Source organism: Phoenix dactylifera, chromosome 7, assembly GCF_051530095.1.
Source record: "Phoenix dactylifera cultivar Ajwa chromosome 7, Ajwa_hap1_PhDact_Kaust_v1.1, whole genome shotgun sequence".
Lineage (NCBI taxonomy): Eukaryota > Viridiplantae > Streptophyta > Magnoliopsida > Arecales > Arecaceae > Phoenix > Phoenix dactylifera.
Window position 1 is genome coordinate 33,749,173 of NC_143196.1, and position 25,462 is coordinate 33,774,634.

Genomic DNA, 25,462 nt, shown 5'->3' on the forward strand with positions numbered 1-25,462 from the left:
AGACAGTAGACTGTAATTTATAAAGGTCACATTCAGTTTTGAAAGAGCCTTCTCTTCAAAACAATACCAAAAGAGGGAGTTGAGATAATGAGACAGTACAAGAATGGATGAAGTAGTTTGTAGAGTAGTATTAGGCCGCAGTGCCGGACCTCCTAATCATAAGGCCTCATAATTGTATCTTTTTGAATGAGAGGCCTCATAATTGTAGCCCTTCATCAGATCCAAAGCTAATGATACCCTTCCATGCCTAACAAGATGGCTTATTCCCTTTCTAGCTCTCTTTGCAGGTTTAACATCCCTCCCCTCTCCTTTTTCTCACTCATGGGCGTCTAGAAGAAAGAAAAGAAAAGAAAAGAAAAGAATCAAATTCATATCAATTGGGCATCCGAGAACCACAAATTTATCAAATGGTTAATCTATGCCTCCACACCAATAGCTCTAAGTAAATAATGGAGGAAAAGGCATGCCTAAAATGAGTATTCCAACTAACCATTTCCACGCGTAGTGGATTAGATGGATCGGACTGAGTAAAACTATAAAAATTAATTTTTTTTATCTCCAAAAAAAATTGTGAAGAGATATATATCCATATCTGATTCGGAGCTGGTTTTATCATTATCTATATCCATCTCGGATTCGCTATGGTTAGGATAAAATCCATCCTACTAGAGCTGGGTTGGATTAGATACTTGATTGACTAGAGTAAATTGATGCTTTTATTCACAAGTTATTGTTTCGCTTGCCACAATTGTGCTTCCGAATAAGCTTATCGAGATATGATAAGTAGAGTCCCATGATATGCTTTGTCCACCCAATATCAGGAAGATTATTGGAAGGAGTTGAGCGAGCGAAAGCCCCTCTTTTCATACCTGCAAGCATATGGTGGACTTAGGACATTAATCATGCTTCTACAAATAACCAGTCATTTATAACCTACTTTTTTTTTATTTAATGATACATTCCAAATCTTACAAAAAAGCCATCACGAATATGCTCAAATTGTTCAAAAATTATACTATTTTCTTTTTATAATTTATAAGAAATTTAATTCCAAAATATCGCCTATTCTAATCCAAATCAGGTCCATATTTGATTTTTTTTATATATATAATGTTTTCAAAACCGGCCAGTCAAGCCTAAATTTGAAGTTGGATTCATTAATTTTTGTTAAACAAATTACTTAAAATAAGAAATCAGAAGCTTATAAAATAAAAATTAAATTAAAAATATAAAACATAATATGGAAAACTATATGATAAAAAGAGGGCCTACAAGATAAAATGATAAAATTCTCCTTGCATGCATTGCATGCAATCACATGCATGCATGCATGCATGCATGCGACATGGTCCCCCATCAAGAAAGACACAGAGTCCTGGCCAACTCCTCCATCCTCCCATGCTCGCATTCTCCTCAGAGTCCTGGCCAACTCCTCCATCCTCCCATGCTCGCATTCTCCTCGGGGTCCTTCTAACCATCGAGGCGTTTACCCGAAAGGTGAAAGCAACCAAAACGCAGTGAGCCAAAACAATGGAGATGAAATCTAGTTATCCCAAGTACAATCAACTGCGCCCCCAAACACCCAGACTCCACTGCCATTCTCAAGGCTCTCCTCCTGCACGCATCCCTTTCTCTCTGGATCCTCTTCTGCTACGCATTAATCCTTCGTCCTTTCATCTCACTCTTCTTACTCTTGTCATTACCATTATTACACTTCTTGGGCAATGTGAAAACCATCCAATAAAGAGCAACCTTAGATCTTCCCCAACTCCCCCCCTTCCCTTTCTCCATTAAATCCATCCCAGTCATCCCTTATATAAAAATAGTAGTAATAAAAAGCCTTCTCTCACCTCTTGGGTTGCTTTGGAAGCCCAGCTCTCCATTCCCCTCCTCTCCCTCTTTTGAACTGGTCTGCAACTCCAAAATCTCTACTGCTCTTTTTGGTAGCTGGAACAGGGACTGAGGAAAGAGCCATCTTTGGATTCTTTTCCTTTGGCATTCAATTTTCTGGCCTGCCTGCAACCTTCTTTCTGGACTTCTTGGTGGTTAAAGCGGTGCATCCCTCTAGTAATTCTTGTATTCGCTCCTCTTTATTTTGTGATCCAAAGTGCTGCTTTCACTGGGAATGTAGACCTTGCTTCTATTACTGTTGAACCACTAGGCTTCAGGACATGGCAGAGTTCATCTGTGCTAAAGCTGCACTTTTCTCTACTTTCTGATCATATGTCGGGATCATTTCCTTGTTGAGTTCTTAGATATCTTGTGGCAGAGATTTATCCCACTCCAAGCTCCCTGTTTTGAAGCAGAAACCAGGAAGAATCCATCTTTTATCTCGTTAGATAACCCCTCCCTAGTTTCTATGAGCGCTTCTTTCTACTTAAATTTGCCATGTCCAAGTTACCAATGAGGAAGAGCACTATAGTTCAGGCTCTTCTTCTCCTCCAACTCCTCACCTTCCATGTTTTCTCGCAGCCAGATGGCTCAACGGCCCCAATGGAGAAGACAGAGCAAGAAGCTCTGTATTTGGCGATCCAAAGCCTCGTCGGCAAATGGTGGAATGGCTCAGAACTTTATCCGGACCCTTGCGGCTGGACGCCGATACAGGTTCTAGTATTTGATCAACTTTGTGATTCCTTTGTTAAGTTGCTCCTTTTATTTTCCCTCTTCAATTTGACATTATATATAGATCTCAAGCATCTAGTTTTAAGCATGCCCAATGCAAGCTCTTAAGCTTTCATTGGTTACGATCGCCAAAATTGTTGTAGAGGCACGTCATTTGGCAATAATAATGAGAAAAGTTATACTTCAAGCATTGTATGTAATTTAGAGGCCTCATCATGGACTCATTTAATTTGAAAGTAGATCGTCATTAGCCAGTAATGATAAAGATTAGTCATACTTCAAGCAGTTGTCTGAGATTCATTGATAAGAATTTTCTTTTTAAATTGACAGTCATGTTTTATGTTAAAACTTTTCACTTATACCATGATGAACCTCTTACGGTTGTTTTAAGAAGAGTTGGGATCTCAAGGTTTAAGCCCAGTTGCTTAAATTGGGTTCGCTTTGTTCATGTGAGTACTGCATTTTGCTTAGGTTGTATAGAAACGAAATATCTGCTCTCATTGACTTGATGCAATATTTCAAACCGATTGTTTGCAGCTAGGATACAAAACGACATGATTGCTAACCTTGCATTAGCATTTCTTTTTAAGTGTGTTGGTGGTACATGTAGAGCAGTAAGTAGAGAGATTCCTGCTCTGTTTCTGAATCTATCTTGTACTCCAGTTATCGCAATTACGAGCAACTGGAGTCGCTTCTAGTCTTAATTTGGGATAGAGTATGCTGTATGTTGTTTGAAGCTGAAACTACATCGTGAAGAGAAACTACAGATAGAGATGCCTAAATCTAATTTGCAACAAGAATTTCTGTTCTCTGGTAATCGTTCACTGGAGGCGAATCCTTATGCTGTTTAAATCGGCGATGTTGAATTCTCCATCATTGTAACAAAGTGTGGTTCATATTACATTAGTGAAATGAACTGATGGATGGCAGGCTTTCTGTTTTCGTCTGACCCAACTTCCTCATCGAGCTCTGGGATGCATTGATGCAATCATATATATCTTCCTTCCAACCATAGCATCTGATTTTGATCTTAAAATTTGTGTAGTTTCTTTTTGTTTTTTCTGACTAGTAGTCTGCTTATGAGAGAGTTCTCTTCGATTAGCTTGCAGTTTCGTTTATATTATTTGATCATGTAGAACCAGATTGCACCAATTAATTCATTCAGCTTTCAAATATAGGGAGTATCATGCGATTTTTTCGATGGCCTGTGGTATGTAGCTGCCCTCGACATCGGACCTGTACTGGAGAACTCCCTTGAATGTACCCAGGATGCAAAGTTTAGTCAATTACTTTTCAAGCTCAAGCATCTGAAGAGCCTATCCTTCTTCAACTGCTTCTCTTCCCATCGACCCACCACCATCCCATCCAGCAACTGGGAGAAGCTCGCCGGAAGCTTAGAAACCTTGGCATTCCGATCGAATCGAGGCCTGATCGGAGAAATTCCAGCCATCCTCGGTCAACTTACCAATCTCCGGTCGCTAGTTCTAGTGGAGAACTCATTGACAGGAATGCTGCCTCGAGAACTCGGCAATCTAGTCAACCTGCAGAGGCTGGTGCTCACAGGAAATGGATTCAACGGTCAAATTCCAGTTTCTCTGGCAAACAATCTCTCGGAGCTCTTAATCTTGGACATCAGCAGGAACACTCTGAGCGGTTCCCTGCCATCATCTTTTGGCAGCCTCACTTCACTGCTGACACTAGATTTGAGCAACAATATCTTAGGAGGGAGTCTTCCATCAGAGCTCGGAGAGCTGAGGAATCTTACTCTCCTGGACCTCAGGAACAACAACTTGTCTGGTGGATTGACTCATTCTCTTCAAGGCATGACCTCAATCCAAGATATGCTTCTCTCCAACAACCCACTTGGCGGGAGTCTCATGGAATTTGGGTGGGAGAGTCTGAGGAATCTCACAACCTTGGACCTCTCCAACACAAGTATAACTGGGGTGATTCCAGATTCTATTTCCAGCTTGAAGACGTTGAGATTCCTTGCATTAGACAACAACCACCTTTCCGGTGGTGTGTCCCCAAAGCTGGCAGCTTTGCCTTCTCTGCGTGCTCTCTATCTCAGCGGCAACAATTTCACAGGAGAGCTCGAGTTCTCCCAAGGGTTCTATGAGAGGATGAGGGGGAGATTTGCGTCCTGGAACAATCCAAATCTCTGCTACGGTTCTGAGGTCACGAGCACAGGGCACGTCCCTTTTGGCGTGGAACGCTGCAAACACGAGCAAGAGAACTCTGCTTATAACTCAGGTACACAAAACAAGGTAAATGGTGGAAGCTCGAATCAGGACTCAAATTTGCTGGCCTCCTTTGGGTTCTCAACTTCCATGAACGGGCTCTGGTGGGCGATTGCAGCCCGAGAGCTGGTGCTCGTGTTGCTTTTGATTCTGCTACAGTAGGCACGTACCAACCATACATCTATATAGTCTTATACCACAGCTTTTTAGGGACTTTTTGTGATGAGAGTCGGAAGCAGGGGCAGTATACCAGCTGATGAACTTGCTCTTAGTGCTTACCCGATTGCAAAATGTACTTATATTATACAACTTAACTTTTGTTATATTATTATCACAGATGTTACTTTTGTTATATATAGTTCTTTATCTTCTCTAATGTTGCCAAAGCCTTCTATTTTGTGAAGGTTGCCATTCGCACTGTTCATTGCAATTTAACTGGCGACTGGATCATGCTATCCAGAGAACCATGCATTGGTTTCCTACGAAATCATTCTCATCTTAAGCCCCTAAAACAGAGAGTCATTTTGAATGCTTCTGGGGGCATAAGGCAGGGAATACAACTATTTCTTTTCATCAAATAAGAACTTGATTATATATATATATATATACTCTCTTGCTGATGTGCGGTTCTACGTGATACCCGTATATTTTCTTGTCTAAAAGAAACAAAGGAAAAAGCATTAAAAATTTCTCTTATGGAGGGCATGTCATGAGGCTTCTGTAGGAATTTGTAAATGACAATTCTACTTTTATTTGAATGTTTCTTAGCTGTAGCTTATCTATAGTTTTTAAGGTACTGCGAACCATATTATGAGACACATTCTTCCTTGCTGCGTAACAAGTTTCTGCTTGTGCTCTGTGAAACATTCTGAGTCTAAATTACCGTATTAGAATTTATTTGCCTCTTGAAAAGAAAACAACAAAAAACGATGCAAGAATGCTCATAAGCTTCTGTCTAAATGGCCATTCGCTAGCAGCATTGATAAAGGAGCTCAAAGGTGCTGCTCCTTCATAGTGTTCGTCCATTCCGTATTAAGGCGAAGTTAGATGAATCCTCTTTTCATTTTATTTTATTTAAAAAAAAATAAAGTTTTAACTAATTAACTTTTATCCGTATTTAAGTACGGGCCATATACGATAAGGTGACAGCCACGAATAAACGACCTCAAATTATCTGCTCGATTTTTTAATTTTACTTTATTAATTAAATTGATATAATTGAGAAGAGGAATGACACAATAAATTGCTTTCTCCTTTAAACTTTATAACATAAATATTTTTTCTTCAGCTAACTAGAGTAGTTTTTTTTTCCCTCAACGATCGTAATATAAATACAGCAAAGCATGGCTGCAAGAAATCTTTGGATTGGAGGCTGGCGAAATGAGTATGGGCATGTAAGCAAAGGCTGGCTTCCTGAGGATTTAAGCTGGCCTGACAGGTCCTGTAGCTTGGATCTCCATGGAGAGCCTATCACTAAGCCTACAACTCTATGCACTGGGCATGGGCATAGAGATCTCAGAGTAGGCTCTCTGTTTGAGGTGGTCTGGTATTTAGTGTATCTAGGGAGCTCTCGGGTTGATGCTTTTGCAGCCTTATAATGATTGAAGTGGGGCCCAAATGGCAGCATCTTCCTTGCAGCGATGCTGCCATTGGATCAGATTTGGTCCCGCTGCCATTCCAGCACAGAAGGAAAGGATGGAGAGAACCCAAAAAAAAACTGAAAAAAAACAAAGGAGGAAAGAAAAGGCCAGCTTTCCACAGAGCCCCCATCCTTGGTTGTTGAGTTTATTAAATATGGGATTGATAAAATGCACTCCTCTTGTTATATAGTAGGTGCACTTGTCTCCTGTGATGGGAAAAAACAGAGACAAAAAGACTGCAAGCCATCAGCGAATGGGTGTGCTTGTATCAAGTCCATAAACCATTGCATACCTCCACCATGACACCATCTATCTCGATCTCATCGCACATCATCCCGCTACATTTACCAAAGCAGCCTTCTGTTCATAAGATATCGCCGTATCTTTTTGGTGTTCGCATGGATTCATTTGATTTTTACGGTCCTTCTGTCTCTCTCTCTCTCTCTCTCTCTCTCTCTCACCCGGGTTGACATTCTTATTGGAAAAACCCTACCATCTTTTCTCTCGGTTCCACACATGTGATATGATTGTTTGCAATGACATATGGACGTATTTAAAAGCTTTCCGAATGGCAAAAAAAAAAGGATACATGTATTTATTTACAGAACGTGGAGGCCAGAACTCACCCAATTGAAGTTGATGAAAATATTACACTGGCTGTAACAAAACCCAGCCAGAAGGAAAGAAAAATATTACATCAGAGGGGTTGGAGAAGATTTGTTCGAAAGGAAAACTTAGTGCACTGAGGTACGTCTGCATATGCTTTAATTTATTAGTAGATATTTAAGTGACATCCAAAAACTGCACGCAGTAAATTAGAGATATGTTCGTAATGCACACTAATTAGAGATTATGAGGGACCTGTCATATTTGCACTTACAAGGTCTTTTATTTCTTCCAGTCTGATAGGACATTTAAAAATATGAATTGAATCTCATATGCTAAGTAATTATCTAAAAAAAAATACTTGTTAGATAATTTACAAATATTAGTATATCAGATACCATCCGTGTGTTTTTTTTTTTAAGTAATCCCTGATGTATTGCAAGAAACAGAAACTTCGTCAAATCAAAATGTGGCAGTCCCCAGATAACTGAAAGGTATGCAGGCATGCAACCAACTTCATAGACATAACAATGTAAAAACTCCAAATAAGAAAGTTTTGGGAATAATACATGAAATACTACTAGTACGCCAAGCGCAGCCAACCCCCAGCTAGAACAAAAGTGAAAATTACAAATAAGAAAGTCTTTGAAAAAAAAAAGAAGTACCACTTACCCTGTAACAATTCTCTTTTATCACGTTTAATCATGCACAATTACTTCTAACAGCACTGATTACAACATATTCCAAATTTTGATATACAGCCAGCAAATGCATCACGTTAACATATAAATTTATTACAAAGAATTAGCATCAGATTCGTACATTATCATCCGTAAGAATGATTTCTATAGATGCTCAGTGATCACCATAAATGCAATCTGGTCACATCATTGCTCTTACATGAATGAAAAAAATGATATAATAGATCTGGTTCATAGCAATTGCAAAGACTGATACCGACACCTCTCCAGAAAAACAACGGCAATTTACCAATGACCACAAAGTTATAATATTAACTCATAATACCACCTGCAAATCCAATAAGGACGGTCCGAAAATCAGAGGTCTGATTGCAGCAAACGATTTTTCTCCTTTTATTTAAATACTATTAATTATTCCTTAATTTATTCGTTACACAAAAAGAATGCTACAATACAACCACATATGCTATAAGAATTAATTTGTACAATTTGCTGTATAATTTTGAAAGCTGAAAGAACACCTTGCCGTCTCTTCCTCTACATTCATTCCCGTGCTCTAGGGCTTATGATTGAGTCCACGAAAAAGATTTCGTTGCTTTACCAAAATAGCTACACAATTGGTTAAATTAACCTCAATTTCAAGCTGCTTCACTCTCCATGACTCCAGCCATCCAGTAGGACCTAGTCACTAGTGCCTGTCCACCTGGAAAACACAACTGGGCTGAAACTGCCACTCCAGGTATTTCAAGTCAAATGATAATCTGGAATCTGCACTTGATGCTTGCTAATAAAAACTTCAAACAGCGAGCTTTGTCAATCACTGCTCTCAGAAGCCTCTCCATCTTTCTGCCTGATTCTCTGCTCTGCTCCAGCTATCCGATGATAATCAGAATGCTGCTGTTTCTTCCCCGCGCGATCCTTCAGATCCCTAAAATTATAAGAATACATCAATCAATTCCTCAGAAAAGGAGTTCAAAAGAAAGCAGCATATCAGGAGCTGAAACGCATACATACTTGCAACGTGGAACACGGCATTCTGACTTGTTGCAAACACGTGCATGTTTCAGGAGAAGATACCAAATCTTTTTGCAGGGAAGGCAACCTCCACTGGCACGGGTCTTGCATTCCCTACCATGGTGGAAGAGCAGTTTGATTTTGTAACAAGATGGATATAAGCAATGAGGCTCACGGCAAGTCGAGGCATGCACCAAAGCATCAAGCATATTCTGCTCAGAAACAAGTACATTGTTAGGAGACCACACAACTGTCTTCTATACTTCACAGAAAAGAGAACTCCCATGGTACAAATGTAATAATATTATGAAACTCTGTATCCAAAGTAGAACAGGCTGTTGAAAAGAGGTTATAACAAATTCGAGACAATAGCACTTTTATCTATATGCAAGGGCGGTAGAGTTTTCGCCTTCGGATTTTTTTTCCTGACTGTATTACCCAGACTGGGGAAAACTGTTCTTAAATATAGTTAAAAATAATGTTTACATGTGAGGTATGTATAAAATTAGACAAGGTTTGAAATGGAGGCTAGGGCAGAAACGAATTGTGACAGGAAGTCCAAGCATATTTATGTTACATGCATGTTTTTGTTAAGCATCATTTGCCAATAACATCTTGTCATGAGCATATATTCTAAATCTAAACCTAGAAAAAATGATTTACTAGGAGACAATTATCTTAAAGATCTATGCTGTAGTTCTATCTTTATTTCAATTTTCTTTAATATATACCTACAAAGTTTCAAAGCAGAAGTATAGAGGCTTTAGTTCCATATAACTTTGGAGAGAATCCGAACAAACAGATGCACAAATTTATCAGCAAGATCAATACTTCAAATATGCACTTCGATTTGACGACACACATACAAATGGATAATAATATAGCAGAAATGATGTATAAAGATGCATCGAATGTAAGTATTCAACAGCAGGACAGCTAAACACTGAAGTTCAATTTCAACTCTTCCAAACAAGAAATACCAGAATATCTGAATGCCTCTACTTTAATTATATACTTTCATATTTTGATATTCACCCAACTTGTAATCTTACTTGGATTGAGGATATTTATGTTTTGGTCCAAATGCATATTAATTATCAGCTATGTTATCCAGGTAAAACAAATAACTTGTGTTACTTTCCGCAAATGATGAACCATCAAAATCCTATACTGGAAGCTACAAGACACCCTTTAAGGCTTAAAGCATCAAAATTATTAAAAAAGGAAAAAAAAAAATTATGGAAGAACAGATCATGAGGCTCACTAGTAAGCCCTATTCAGGACTAATTTTTGTTCCCTGCTCAAGGGAAGCAAATCAGGCGAGTGCCTGGTGGGGTGATTATACCTTAGAAGCCAAATTTATTGCAATATAGTAACATAAAGAAAATACCTGCACAGCTACCTTTTGCTGAGCCCCTTTCTTCTGGAGCATGCCACTGTCAGCAAGAAATACCAGAATATCTGAATGCCTCTACTTTAATTATATACTTTCATATTTTGATATTCACCCAACTTGTAATCTTACTTGGATTGAGGATATTTATGTTTTGGTCCAAATGCATATTAATTATCAGCTATGTTATCCAGGTAAAACAAATAACTTGTGTTACTTTCCGCAAATGATGAACCATCAAAATCCTATACTGGAAGCTACAAGACACCCTTTAAGGCTTAAAGCATCAAAATTATTAAAAAAGGAAAAAAAAAATTTATGGAAGAACAGATCATGAGGCTCACTAGTAAGCCCTATTCAGGACTAATTTTTGTTCCCTGCTCAAGGGAAGCAAATCAGGCGAGTGCCTGGTGGGGTGATTATACCTTAGAAGCCAAATTTATTGCAATATAGTAACATAAAGAAAATACCTGCACAGCTACCTTTTGCTGAGCCCCTTTCTTCTGGAGCATGCCACTGTCAGCCTTCGTGGCATGACTTATCAGTTTATGATCATGGCAGGCAGTTCCTTCCCTCTGATAGCAGGAATCACATAAATCATAATCGGGGCAGATCATGCAATGCCAGCTCCGAGCTGTATCTACATCACAATGACAGATGGTGCATGAGGATGCAAGAGCAGGTGCAGTCGGAGTATGCAGGTGATAAAGGATCATCATTGTTGAATGTTTTGCCCGACGGAGGGTATCAAATTGGTATTGGTTGCCTTGACAGAGACTCAAAAATACAGTTCTACAGTCGAAAAATTCACTCTGTATTATTGCATCTTTATCGTCTGTATCTGCACGAGCCTTTTCCACCTCAACCTGAAATAATCATGCAGAATTAGAAAACTAGAACGTATGCAATTACAAGATGAAACAGCATTTAGGTACTCACTAATTCAAACGAGTGTTTTTCTCTTGCAGTAACAGGATGCCTATCCTTTTTTTCAAGATTCTGCTCTTCGTAATGGCACCTGAGTGAAATAAAATCAATGACAAGAACTGTTAAACATAAGCTTGATAAAAAATGAAATAGATAGAAAAAGTGCAATCATGATATGCCATACTGTATCAAACCGGGCGTTACAAGGTGTACCCATTATACCGGTTCGGTATTGGTACAACACAGAAGGCACACCAACACTCTGTACGCCGAACCACCCCCCGTACTGGACGTATCGACACAATAACAAGGTGGCATCGGTATGGGGCCTAGTACCGATATGGCATACCTTGATTACAATTACTTCCCTAGGTTACAAAAACTTACCATACGATATAACTTAACTGCATTTCAGAATTGATGGTTCTAACACTTCAAAAAAACTCAGAAGGCAAATCTTAGAAAGGTATGATGAGAATCACTATTCATTGCCAATATGGAAACACTATCTCATTGAACAATGGCTTCAGGAATTATCAGGAACAATAGATTGAGGTGATACAACTTGTTCAAACATCAAAAGTAGATCTATAAAGGCAAAAACCTAACTCAAAATCTCATCACGTATCTTGCAAATATTAATCAGTTACATAATGAAAGTACCATGCAGTGCCTCACTTTTCTGAGCACCAAGATGCAACAGCACAGAAGATATGAACCTTGTCAAAAATCGAGAAATATATGCTTAGCAACATGAACCTTCCCTTACGTAGACAATGTTGGATACTTTTATAATGGACAATAAAAATGTTTTTCTACATCTCAGTCACACTCACGTGTTTGTGCATCCAGATGAATATTGGTATTAGCTAACTTGACACATGAAGCACAATATACAGATATTTAGAAATAAAACATACCATATTGCCTAGTAACAACATTCCTTGACAGGTTGACTCATTAAATAAGTTTATGATGATGCTCAAATTATTTGCAAGAGGCTTTACAATTTTATATTGGTCTATATTATTCTATTAGGAGTCCTTGAAATTTTGCAACTAATCCATGGTTCTCTGAAATTTTCCTGGATTTTGCCAAATCATCAAGATTCTGCCAACGATTTTTAACCGATTCCCTCTATTCTTTATCTTCTAGTCTTCAATGTCAATCTCTCATACTTTTGCTAAGTTAATGAATTTTTGCCCTTAGTGGTATATTCACAGTCTAAAATTTATCACACTATACTATGACTGCACATCTCTACTGTTTCATTGGAGAAACTTTTCATTACTAGACTTTTCTTTTGTTAGTCGCTGCACTTTGTAGCTGCACTTTTTTCTTTTTTGCAACTAGAAGGGCATGTTCATATGTTTATCAGTCTCCAAATACCCATTAACCGAGTGCCTCCCACCAACTAGTATTTTTTATTTTTGTGTTGCCATATTTTCTCCCAAAAGACACTCTTGCTCTTCTTTCTACCTTAAGAAGAAGGTTTTAAAGACTCCAAATGAACTAATACTTTAAAGAGTCCCAAATTCCAAAAAAAATGCCTAATCTCCTAAAGAAATCCAGTAATAATATAATATAAATAGAAGGAGGTCTCTCTCATCCATGGATCACAGCTATTCATCTTTATCCCAAGTTCTAAGCACAAACCAAACATTAGTTAAACATAAAAAGCAAAAGAAATGAATCTAAGAAAGATATTTTGAAATTGATCATTAGTAAGCATTAGAAAGCTACAAGGATTGATGTAATCTTGAAAAGAAGCCAGGCCAATAAAACCTGAGTTCACAAATAGCACAAAACAGGTTCCTGAACCTGAGGATATACTATAGCCACCTTAAGGCAGTCCTAATTGTAATGCAATACATGATTCTACTTGATGAGAGCGTCAATTAGTTGCAGTTGGTAAAGTCATTGGCGGTTGGTATCCCCCCCCCCCAAACCCAATTTTGTCCAGGTTTTTTCCTAACCTAGTTCCATTAGAAAAAAAAGAACATTATTCTACTTGATCTTCATGGATCAGTATAGGCATATAAACTAATTGCAGCTTGTCTCTGCCTCCTCTTGGAAGCGCACCTAGTCTCTTCAAACACCCCTCTTGAGGCATCCTGATCCACATCATCTTCTTAAACAATCGAGTGACGACTTTGGTTTATCCTAAAAAGACAAAATGGCGGATTGCCTTGTGTTTGATGATTCCACTTGATGATCTAAGCTCTATTAGCCAGACCTACACCAAGGCCTAAGCTTAATAGTAAAGCCACTCCTGGGCAGGATTATCACACAAGCACTTGATTACAAATATTGATGCCATCACCATCGCTCCACTCCACACAGAAGCTTACTTTCATAGTCCCATCTAGCTTTCATCCTCTACAGCTTCCCATGGCTTCCCTTTCTCATCTTATTTGTCTACATTCAAACACATAGGTAAGTAGGAAAGCTAATGCAATTGTCAATTCTGAAAACTACAACCCAAAAATTTGATTTTTATCAAACCATGTAATAATGTAATGAACTATTTAAGATCATGAAAATTCAGTTAACAAAATCCAAGCAAAACCACATATTTTGGGCCAATGCAGCACGCAAAGAGAAATTAAGGTTAGTAATCACGTAATAAATTTAAAGGACTGGTCTCAACTCTCAAGAGACTGTACAAACAATATCTAGGCATTGATAGTATCACACCTTATTCATTTAAGTTCCTTAAAATGGCCATTAAAATTAAAACGAAATCAAGAGAATGGACCTTCAATTTTTGAGCAAAGCACAAGGTTACAAAATGTACTTACTCTTCACAAAGTTGAAAGTTTTTGCAAACAGTGCAAACCCACTGTTTTCCAGACACAATAGGCCGACAGCAATACTTGCACTTATGCTGCAAATGGACCATTATGAAGTCTTCCTTCATGGGGCGGATGATTTCTCCAAGCTGATGAAATACAAGATGTAATAAAATTGTGTAATTAGAAATAATAAAAAGATATGAAGGTAATTAAAATCCAAAAATTGTATGAACAGATATGAAACAGAAATCTATTGCACTATATTCTCCAAGTTCAAAAAAGAAAATCAGGTCTCACAAATAGTACGCACATTCACCAAGAAATGACACTGATAAAGGATACAGTGATGGAATACATACTGACATGGTACGAAAATCTGTAACGAAGTTCAAGGAAATTACAGCGACAAAGGTGGACTCAGATTTGTGCATACAAAAGGAAAGGGACCTGACAAAACCTAAATAGGAATTTGATTTTGAAAGGTTTGACTGATAAATGATGCAGCCCTTGCTAAGACAGCAGAACAAAATTAAATGAGCCATGTTGTTCATGGTTGTAGACGTATTAATTATTATATAATTAAAGACCAATATGGACCCTCGAGGGAATAAAAGCTGAATTTGCTGATGTAAACCTCTTAACAACAAGGAAAGCAACAGCCACAACCAACAAAATTTAGAACAGCATACTTGAAATACACCTACAAATTGAAGTAATAGCAAATATAAACTTAACGATTTAGGGACAAAAAAATACTTGGTGCATTAGAAGAATATCCTTAGGGTTTCCAATTGGAGAATCACGTCTGGCAGCCCTTAGCGCCCTTTCAATTGCTGCTTTTGTCCCCTTCTTCTGTGAAACACTATCATCTCCTTTCTGCAGAAGTATCTCTGCTTCTCCTGGCCAGTAATCACTATCAAAATACGGCAAACGAACTGCAGTAACTTTGGCCTTACATTCACTGGTAGGTACAAAAAAATGATCATATAAATTGGAGTGCTCCGCAACAACTTTCTGCTTTGTAGCCTTCTTTATCATTGCCTGGTACCTGAAGGTGATAGGAATTAGGACCATAAAAAACTAGGCCTACAGCCATACGTGTTTACATGTTTGAGGCTCACCATTCTCGAAGTTTATCAGATTTTGGCATCTTCTGTGTAGTAGGATGACAGTACAGAATATAATCATCCCGCTTCAGAGATGGACAGGCCCATATATAGCAGCTAGTAAACCCCCGTTTCTTGCAGTAATCAAGGTACCCTATCTGACAAGAAATATATGAAGATCATATCAGTCTTCTTTTTCACATAAACCCTTCACGATAAAAGAACAGTTGCAGTGTAGATTCGCAACTCGCAAGGCTGTAAAAGTATAATCTATTCATACCAGAATTTCATGATAAACAAAGGTCCGTAATGCCTCCCCAGTCACAGATTTTATTTCAGGCCTGAAATATTTGACAGAATCTATATATGAAAGGCACACACGCCTTTGGTTTGGGCGTGCACAGTCAGATCCATATTCTTGAACATACATGCCAAAAAGACAAACATCTGCACCTTCAATCTTCTGAAACAGTAGAATAGCCTGAATTTTTTTTTTTTGAAAAAAAAGGAATAAGCTTGGTATTGGTTATCAAGAAGCACTATTAATCTATCTTGTCTGCATAATAACAATAGCAACTTGCACAAAAGGAAAACATATACAAGGATAAGTGCTTCAGGATCTATACCTTTGATTTGTAAGGAAATTCAGCAGGGTATTTTTCTTCTTTAAAAACCTCATGAAAATGTTGTTTCACTTCCAATATCTTGTCAACTGATGACACCACTCTAACAGTGAGACCCTCGGCTCCTGGTACCTGATATAATATTGTAAATTACAATTAACACCAGACCTCTCTTACTATTTCTTGTTTTCAAGACCATGTTGATATTCAATATATGTAGCTCTTGCATTGTAACATCCAATTCAGAAATATGGGAGGTAATCTAAGAGAGAATTCGAACAAGTTCATGCCATATATACATACATACCAGCCCCATGAAATGCACGTTAAAAATAATAAAAAAAAAGAATTTATGAAATTAGAGAATAAGAAAGATAAAATACAAGGATTAGAGGAAAACCTCTAAAATTAAAAAAGAGTAAAATCGGTTGGGGATTTAGATGAGAGATGGGTAGAGAGAATCCAATTAGTTTGGATGTCTAAGAGAAACTATGTAGATGAGAGATAGATGGGCAGAAATAAGTGAAAATGTGCACATGGATTAAATATCTAACTTCATATTTTCTTCGCAGATATTTGTGAATAGAGGAACAAAGGGCATTTTGGTCACATAATTTGACAAACAGAATTTAGAATGGCATATACATCTCTCATTTAATAATATAATACAGAGATATACATACATATATGTATACATACATAAATACATACACACACATGTACTCATATATATCCACTTCTCTCAAGAGAAGAAGGTATCTACTTCTCAAGAGGAGAACGTGTACAAATATGTATGTATGCATATGATAGACTTTGCTCCTCTCAAGCGGAGAAGGTATCTACCCTTCTCATGCCCAATATCAATAATGGGGCATCTAAATCGAGGATCCACACCATTGCTTGAGATCTAGTGCACTAAAAATGTGTAGAAACCAAAAATCACATGTTCTCATGGTCTCTAATCTATGTCTCAAGTAGGTATACAAATGTGCAGTTAAAATGATAGAAGACCATGTTTTTTGGTGATCTAAGCATTAATATCTTTTTATATATGTTTAATATGTAAAGATTACGATTAATAGGTGGTTTCTCAAATTAAATTCTTTAACATGTATATATATATATATACACACACACACACACACATATGTACACACACACACACACACACACATATATATATATATATATATATATATTCATACACACAGACATACATAAATCTACATCTATATGAATGTACATATATCCATACATATTATCTACCGAAACTAAGGATGGGACAAATCCAGTCGGTTGCCGAAGCTGACAGTAGCAGCCGTAATGCTGAATTATCAAATAGTGATCATTGCTTAATTATAACATTTCATCATATCTTGAGAATGTTATGTGAGGCTGCAGTTCGATGTTTAATTGACTACATTCTCAAAACATCTAATTATAAGTCAATAATTTTATGATTTTTAAAAACTGCAAAATATTTATAATCTAATTCAATGTTGCTTGCCACCCATATAATATTCAAATTAGCATTGCAACCAGACAAGTATCTCATGGTGGGTGTTCTTTAAGCCAAATCCTTAGCATGACTGTGGAGAGTCCCAGTTCATGTCTAAGTTGGAGAAAGGCCCTAGATGTCAACTAAAAGGATCCAGAAAAATAGCAAGTATTGCAAGGTGTTATTTTCTGCCAACCAAACATGTCCAATAGCAAATCTCATTTTTTTCCCAAAAAAAATCAAAATCAAATAATTGCTGCTAAGATATGATCTCTATGTGCACCCAAAGGTACCTTGAAGTAGCAAAGGAATCAAATAGTAACCACAGCAACAATGCTAGAAATTTTGTTTATGGTCACCCTAATCTTTTGCATTTACTTAAACACATAAAAGATCGCAATAAGTTCAACGGAGGAGGTATCTATAATCCATGGATCCTTAACAAATGACAAAGGAGCAAGATGATGTAAATTTTACCTCATAAAAATTCTTTCCCAAATTATTTGCCCTTTCTTGCCGCTCTTCTTTGAGGCGCCTGAAAAGCCATTGCTCTATATGGTCACTCATCATGGTTGTCGGCAAGTCCTTTACCCCAGGAACCATACTTGGTGCTAAGGGCTCTTGTTCACCGCGTTCTAGTTGTTGTAACAAGCAATTTGGGCAAGTGTACTCAGCTTGCAGTGCCTCCTTCCTTTTGCCATTGAAAAGAGCACAGATTTGATGCTGCCAAGCTAGGCACTTATCACATTGGACCCACTGGAGAATGCATTACAAAGAAAACATTAGGGATGCCTTATTATACAAATAACAAGTAGTACTAGCATAGTAAAACAATAGGTCCACACCCATTCAGTTTCAGCATCTGTTTCAGCATAATTCCATTTCCTCTCCAAATTCAACTTTGGAATATCTTCTCCACCAATCTTGACATTGTCACCAGAACAATTGTAGCATTTACTACAAAAAGAGATCCTCGCATCACTTCCAATTGTCATGTTGACATTTCTTGTAGAGTAATACACTCCCTTAGGATTAATTTGCTTAGAACAAGATGCACAATATCTAGGAGGTGGTTCAAAAAGAAGTTTGTCCATCCCACACAAGCTGCACGAATTCTGATCCACCGAGAGTTCCACCCCTTCAACCTTTTCTGCCTCTGGTTTGCTCTGAAAGAAAATGAAGAGGAAAGTGAGCAAAGTAAAACTTCAAATGCGCCATTGATCGGATATCATAAATGCTGAAGGGAGTTGAGCAATAGATGAGCAAGTCTGTATTCTAGTTCTCGTCATAGTTTACAACTTTATATTCTTGATAATAAGCTGCATTTATACTCATGGCAATCACAAAAGCACCATGATGATCACATGAACTATAGGCTATACCCATAGCAATAATATGGCAATATTTATCATGTAACATACATTTCAGGCGTACATTTTAGGCTATTCATATTGAAGGTTTGTTTCATTGGCACGTAATATTGCAAACGAAACTAAAGATTTAAAATGCAATCATGAACAACACTTTGCAATATAATTGCTGTAGTCTTTAAGCTCCTTGAAAATTTTCATGGTGTAGCATATGAAGTAGGTTTCAAGCAAGGTCTATTAAAATTAGAGCTCAAAATAGCATGATAGAGGTTATATGGGAGAAAAAAGGAGGGTGGTGGATTGGCAGGAGCAATTGTTATTGTTTGGCAGAAGATGCTTCCATTGCAACCAACTAGGGAATGTAGACAGATGCCAAGAGACTTTTAGATTTATTACTTATACCTGCCATGAAGATCTAATGAGAATTATAAAGTAAGAACACATTTTTGTTTAACTTCATTGTAGGTAAGACTAAGATCAACCCAAACAGAACTGACAAGGTCCAAGTATCTAAGGAGTCTTTGACTGGATACAGACTAATGCATCTTCGTGCTTGACCTAAACAGTTGATTCTTGTTTAGATCCCGCTGACAGCCAATTCCAGCCCTCATTTGATGATCTCAAGTACATATAGATTATGATGTTTCTGTGCATCTTTCTGATGTAGCATATATTACAAAATATAAAATTCGTAACATGAGATGTACTTTCTTATTAAGTAAAATACCTACAACTAAAAATGGAAAAAGTCTCCAGCTCACCAGCATGTAGCGTTTTAATCTAGTTTCATCAGACTAGCAACTTACCTGACCAATGCATTGCTCAAGACTCCTGATGTGCTCCCTAATTGTTTCAGGAGTGAATGTATCAAGTAGTGAAACACCTCTTGGCTTTGGCTTTCCCAGCTTTGTTCCTATCGCATCGAGAACTGATGATGCAGTAACCTTACTCTCTGCCTCCAGCTCAACCTTAGCAGCCTCAATCTGAACCTCTGCGTGATCTTGTTCACAATGAGAAACAATCTGTCCTGCACTAACAGGCTCAACACCAGAATGTACCTTAGTGGCCACCTTTGGATCCTCAAACTTAGTCTCACATGAGTTCGCCTGGTTCTCCAAAGAGGAAGTTGCAGATGCCTCTGATATTGACTTTCTACTCTCAGTATATGTTTTGATACTATTAACAGACATGCTCACATCATGGCATGCTTGGAGCACCTCCTGGGGAGATTGATGGGTGCAACCCATGCCTGGTGATAATAACCAACAAGTTTCACTTTGCACAGAATAAGAGAGAGAAGACTGATCTGACTTGATACGTTTCAATGGAGGTTGTTTACACTCTACCGTATCAACAGTGGGAAAAGCAGTCTTTGTAACAGCAATAGTGCCCTGTGAAACATTTTTCAATCTCATTCTAACAGGAGCACAAATACCACATAAACTTTCGTGGCACTCTCTGTAATGATCAAACAACTTCTTATATTTAACACACTGTTTTGTACAGTGAATGTCCTTACAATGGAAAATGTGCTGAACTTTCAGTTTCATAAGCATGCAAGGAGTTGATTTACATTTCTCTTCACTCAAACAAGTCATGACATGGTCGTATAAAAATAGAATCCTGTGTATCTTCTGGTACTCCCTATCCCCTTGTGGAAATTCAGATTGACAGTCAGCTGCAACCCCATTAGAACAAGAAAGCTGAAATCTTGTAGGTTTCTCAAAAGAATATGGAGTTTGTTTTTGCACAGTTACATCCTGTTCTCTCGGACGTTGCAGTGGCACCTCTCCTGCTAAACTGTAACTGTTCGTCTGAACTGGCCCATTTAGAAAGCTTTCTGACTGCAGGATACCTGAAGTCCCGTTATCTGTCAACACTTGTTGCTGCTGAAAATACTGATCATTTTGAACAAGCTGAAGCTGATCAAACAGCTTTTGTGGCAGATGAGACCATTGACAGGACTGTTGGGATTCCTTGTTTAGTTGCTTATTCTGAAGAATATTTTCCTGTTCTGAAGAATGTGACTTAGTGCCCATATGAAGTGATTCAACAAGGCTTTTTTGAGATACCGGTAGCAACTGTTGCAGATCTGAATAAGAATGCAGACCTCCAGAGTTTATTGCCAACTTATATTCCAAACATGATGGGCTCATTATTCCATAATTCCCACTCGAACCAAAAGATGATGGAGGTATATCTGACATTCCAGAAGGAGATGATTTGCTATCAGGCATCCAATGCATATCCCCTGTCAACTCAAGTCAAGAATTTAAATTAGAGACATGAAGATTCCAGATGACATTTGTTTGACTTAACTGTTGCATATCTGCTCGAAATCCAGCTATAGAGGGCTTAGAAACTTACCATAGAAACGGGACTCCATGCATCCTTCAGATGCTGCTGCTTCATCATTTGCTTCAACAACATTTCTGGGATGAACTAGCCCAGCATTGAGAACTCCATTAGCAATTCTGTAAGAAGGAATCTCAGACATGCTAGGCCTCGCTTTATCACCAAGGCTATTTAACACAAGGTTGTTGTGGCATCCAGTATACTGCTTTGGTGACATCCCAACATCATCATTGGAATCACTATGCCCGGTACCATGTCTAGATGATGCGTACACTGGTTTGGAAATGTGAGGTCCTGGTATACCTTCTGGCCAAGGTATAGCATTCCCATCAGAACCAAGAGACACGCTGGCAACTATGCGATGGTGTTCATTAGGTTGATATCCTGCAAAAGTAAGTTTTGTGATTGTGAAGTTAGAATAATACTGAGAACTTAATAAAATCATTGCCATACAGTTTTCAATTTACTGTGAGAGGTCAATAAGCCATTATCACGCACTGAGCTGGGAAATAGATTGGCGTTCAACGAGGAACTATGACCTGTGATAAGCTTTTATCATGCACTGACCTGTGTTATGGAAAGGAGCTGGAGAAGATGCTTCTATATTTTGAGGCATTTCTGAGCTCCATGTCGTTGAGCCTATTGATGATGAAGAAACATGGCAAGCTGCATCTTTTCTTTCATCCCTAAGCAAATCATCCAGTCTGCTTTCCAGTGTACTCAGATTCATATAATGCAACTGGATGCATAAAAACAAACATTAGTTTGTAATATTCCAAAAGATGCAAAAAAGGGATGACTGAACTAAAATATGCAATCAAAGATTACTGCTCATCATGACAATCTTGATAATCTTAAACGGTAACAGTAACAACAAAGTGCCAAAACTGTAGCCATAATCATGACCAAGAAACACCATGTCAATTAACTAAAATCAGTTCTGCAAATCCATCTTAGACATTCATTATGGTCAAGACTCAGAAGCTGGGGAGTAGCATCTTATATCAGCTGTGTGCCAAACATTTTTTTTCTTGCTTGAGTTTAGGCAGACTGAGAAACATACAACACCCTAAACCAAGAAAAACCCATAATGCAGAAACAAAAATGTACCCCACCTCCCCTCCATGTCGCAGTGTTCTGTTAATTCAGATCCAATACTAAATCGGAGTGGCATGATTCAAAGATGGGCAACCAGTCCAATTTAGAACTGAAGGCACCAGATAATGGGGATGGGTTAAATAAAAATCCGCTATTCCTGACTCAAGACTATGAAGACAGTCAAAAGGGAAAAAAAGGAGCGAGATAGCGTGTATATTTCTGAGTAAAATGTGACAAACCTGCGAATCAGCTCTTGCAAAAAGTTTTTCGTCCAAAACTTGGGCAAGTTTTTCTCTGTTCTCCACCCATCCATAACAGTATGGTTTCTTGTTTAAATATTTTAAACTGCAAAAAAATGAATAAAAGATTATTGAAACATGGTAGTGAGATTTATAATGTACAAATTTTCAACCAAAGAAAATTTATTCCACAATGTATAAATAAAAAAATTCTTTTCATTTTCATGCTTGGCTAGAGTATTCTGTAAAATGCTTCGTTCAAATTTGAATGGAACGATAACCAATGCGGCAACACCTGGTAAGGAATTGCATTTCAATATATAGATACCATCAACTATAAATAATAGTTAACATAAGTGTTTCATAAAATCAGAACTTTCACGGGTGAATGGAGCTTCAATAGTTAAACCTACTTACATTTTACCACGTATGATGGCACGTACGGTGGACGTCTCAGGATGCATATCCCACAAACGCAGAATATCTCCCCCAACCTGTAAAAGAGATCGCAAAGTGTTGCCATTATGACAGAAGACAGGACCTGGCATGCCCCGATTGTCTTGATCTGGCAAATTTGTCGAAGCCCTCTCATGCGAGATCTCAGCCATCATAGCTACTTAGTCACCTAAGATGCATAATTCATGGTATCAACATTCAGATCATTCTGTTAATTAATGAAACTAACAATCAGAACTAAAATCATAGACAATGAAAAATGAATTGGTGACCAGACAGCCAAGATGGTCATACACCTCAAATCAATGTTATAATTAAGAAATTAAACTCAAATCAATGTTATAATAAAGAAATTAAGTCCCACATCCAGGGTCCGTCCTAGTTTGAGAATGGTCCCAAATTAGTCCAACAAAATAAATAAAATAAAATAAAAAAATTTGATGTCTTGGAAAGTTAGAACATCTCTAGGATGGAACTGTCCTGATCCATTGCCATCAACAGGGACTCGGATGACCTGCTCTAGAGAGACCTGGGATCCCTGATGAGTCTCAGGACCTGGTCTCTCTCCTGTCCAGCACCATATTGCCAAGACAGTCAGGGATAGAAAACCTTTGTTATAATGACAAGAAGTTACATCAACCCATAGTGCACTTTGTGGCGAAATCAAATATGGTGACAACCAACAGTCCACATGGAATTGTCAATATAGAATTGATCAAACAACCATCAGATGATAGCACTTGACAAGCCATTGATCAAACAACTACAACACTCACCCTCATCACTATAGAATCCATCATCAATTGGTTACTCCAAGTAGGCTTCACTATTCGAATGCAACCAATTGTGGATACATTGATTAAAAACAAAAAAGAATTAGCAAAACTATAATGTTCCATTGGTTCATCATTCCAACACTCTCTAGTTTGAAGTTTAGTTCAATGGCTTATATAATGATGCACAGCTATAGTAAGTCATAATTCTTGGGTTGTTCTAACTGGGTTTCACTATTTTAACAATCTATATGGGCACATTTATTGCAAATCAAAACACCAGTAAATCAAAAGTTTTGACTCTTCCATTAGTTAAAAGATTTCAGTCCAATGACTACTATCATGAAATACGATTACAAAAGACAATTCACGGGTTGTTTTCGTTAGTTTCAATTTAGCAACAGTGACCACTACTATTTATTACGATTACAAAAGATGCAATTCATGGGTTGTTTTCATTAGTCTCAATTTAGCAACAGTGACCACTACTATGTTTACAAAACACTCAAGTTTGAAGTTCAGTCAGCGTTCAATAAGCTATGACATCGTATACAAGTAAAAAAATTTAGGATTATACCACTATCATGGACTTGGCCCTTCACTAAGCCAAACCTATGTGGTACTCCAAACTCGCCAGTACAAAGAAGCCAGCTAACGCGTCCCAACAGTCGAAACCGAAGCCACATTCGAGGTAAAAAAAAAAAAAAACAAAGGCACAAAGAAAGACAAGGCAACACATTCCTTATGAAAGGGTGGAAATCATGCTTTTAATGAAAAATAACCTTACAGCTAAGGCAACCACAGCTCAAACTACAATTAGGGGTTCGGGAAGCCGGAAAGGCAACCCTGGAAGGAAATCAGACCACCTATTGTTCTTGCCCAACTTTCCAATACTATCCAACAAAGCATCCACACACAATCCCCATCACATGGGTTGGGGACCACTACTTGAAAGCAACGAAACAGTCACTAAGCGTCGAGGCAAACACTGAAACTGCACTTTCAAAAACGCTTCCCGATTTCAGATTTAGTAGCAATGGAACAGTTTACATCACGATACAGGACTACAGAACCCATGAATCCAGCGTTATGACCCAGACATAACAACTATCATGTTAGCAATCAAAGATAAATACGTTTATCATAACCAAAGCAACAATTAAAATTACACTTCCGATTGTTTGATGGTCTCGCCATTCCGACGCTCTCCAGATTCAGGTTCCGATAGAATTCAATGGTCCAAATCAAGACTTATGATCTTTCCCGTTCTCCCTCCATTCCAATTTTGATAAATTCAAGATCATATCAATCTCCGAACGCTTAGCATATGCATCTCGATGGTTCAAATTAAAAAACAAGCATGAAATTAAAAAAAATAAGAATCGAAACTTTGGTACATTACAAGGTTCCAGAAAATCCAGCAAAACTGCCCACCAGGGATTACATTAACACGAAGAACAATATACCAATTGAATTATTAAAAAAAAAACCATCAAACCTAATCAAGATCGCTTCAGAATACCTTGGGAGAGGAATCATGACCCGAATTGAGGACAGGATTTCGCTCGGCGGCACCGGATTAGGGTTTGACGGAGATTAGAGGAGGCGATGGAAGAGGTTTTAGGGTTTAAAGGGCCGGTCTCCTCGCGCAGCACGCACCGGGAAGCGCTTAATTTTAACCAGGGGTGCTGACGTTATATTCACAGAGGCCGGCTTTAGGATTCGTGAAATCAGCAAGCGGCGGGAGGGTGGAGCTTTAGGAGTCGTGAACAGCTGATTTCCGCCGTTGGATTACGGGCTTTTGGGTTAAACACTCCGACTCCGACTCCTCCGACTCTAACATCTTCATATTTTTCACATAAGGGATAAACTAACGGTTAAATCCTATTAGCTCATGAAATTCTAGACTTCAAAAATAACTTGTTTTGGGGTTTAAGAATCCTGATATGGGACTCATTTATTATTTAGATTTACAAATTATCAGGCCTAATATGAGTTTAATTGCC

The 25,462-nt window shown here is 38.0% G+C and overlaps 2 protein-coding genes across 3 annotated transcripts; one reads left to right on the plus strand and one right to left on the minus strand.

Annotated features, from left to right (window-relative positions):
* The first annotated feature begins 1,461 nt into the window (after positions 1-1,461).
* LOC103701952 (RNI-like superfamily protein) lies at positions 1,462-5,235 on the plus strand. Its single transcript, XM_008784185.6, has 2 exons — positions 1,462-2,604; positions 3,801-5,235. The coding sequence occupies exons 1-2, from the start codon at positions 2,389-2,391 to the stop codon at positions 5,022-5,024; spliced, it is 1,440 nt and encodes a 479-aa protein (XP_008782407.4). The 5' UTR covers positions 1,462-2,388; the 3' UTR covers positions 5,025-5,235.
* Positions 5,236-8,178: 2,943 nt separating this feature from the next.
* Positions 8,179-25,127, minus strand: LOC103701953 (histone acetyltransferase HAC1-like). Of its 2 annotated transcripts, none has more exons than XM_008784187.5 (17): positions 24,979-25,127; positions 22,645-22,852; positions 22,228-22,333; positions 21,458-21,629; positions 20,903-21,274; positions 19,342-20,786; positions 18,011-18,331; positions 17,643-17,921; positions 15,671-15,799; positions 15,325-15,525; positions 15,060-15,202; positions 14,695-14,986; positions 13,945-14,084; positions 11,156-11,234; positions 10,699-11,082; positions 8,824-9,035; positions 8,179-8,737 (listed from the first exon to the last, which is right to left on the minus strand). In XM_008784187.5, exons 2-17 carry the CDS (start codon positions 22,836-22,838, stop codon positions 8,623-8,625), a joined length of 4,584 nt encoding a protein of 1,527 aa, XP_008782409.3. In that variant the 5' UTR covers positions 22,839-22,852; positions 24,979-25,127; the 3' UTR covers positions 8,179-8,622. The 2 variants fall into 2 exon arrangements, with proteins under 2 accessions (XP_008782409.3, XP_008782408.3); XM_008784186.5 differs by having other exon boundaries at positions 10,687-11,082.
* Positions 25,128-25,462: the final 335 nt, after the last annotated feature.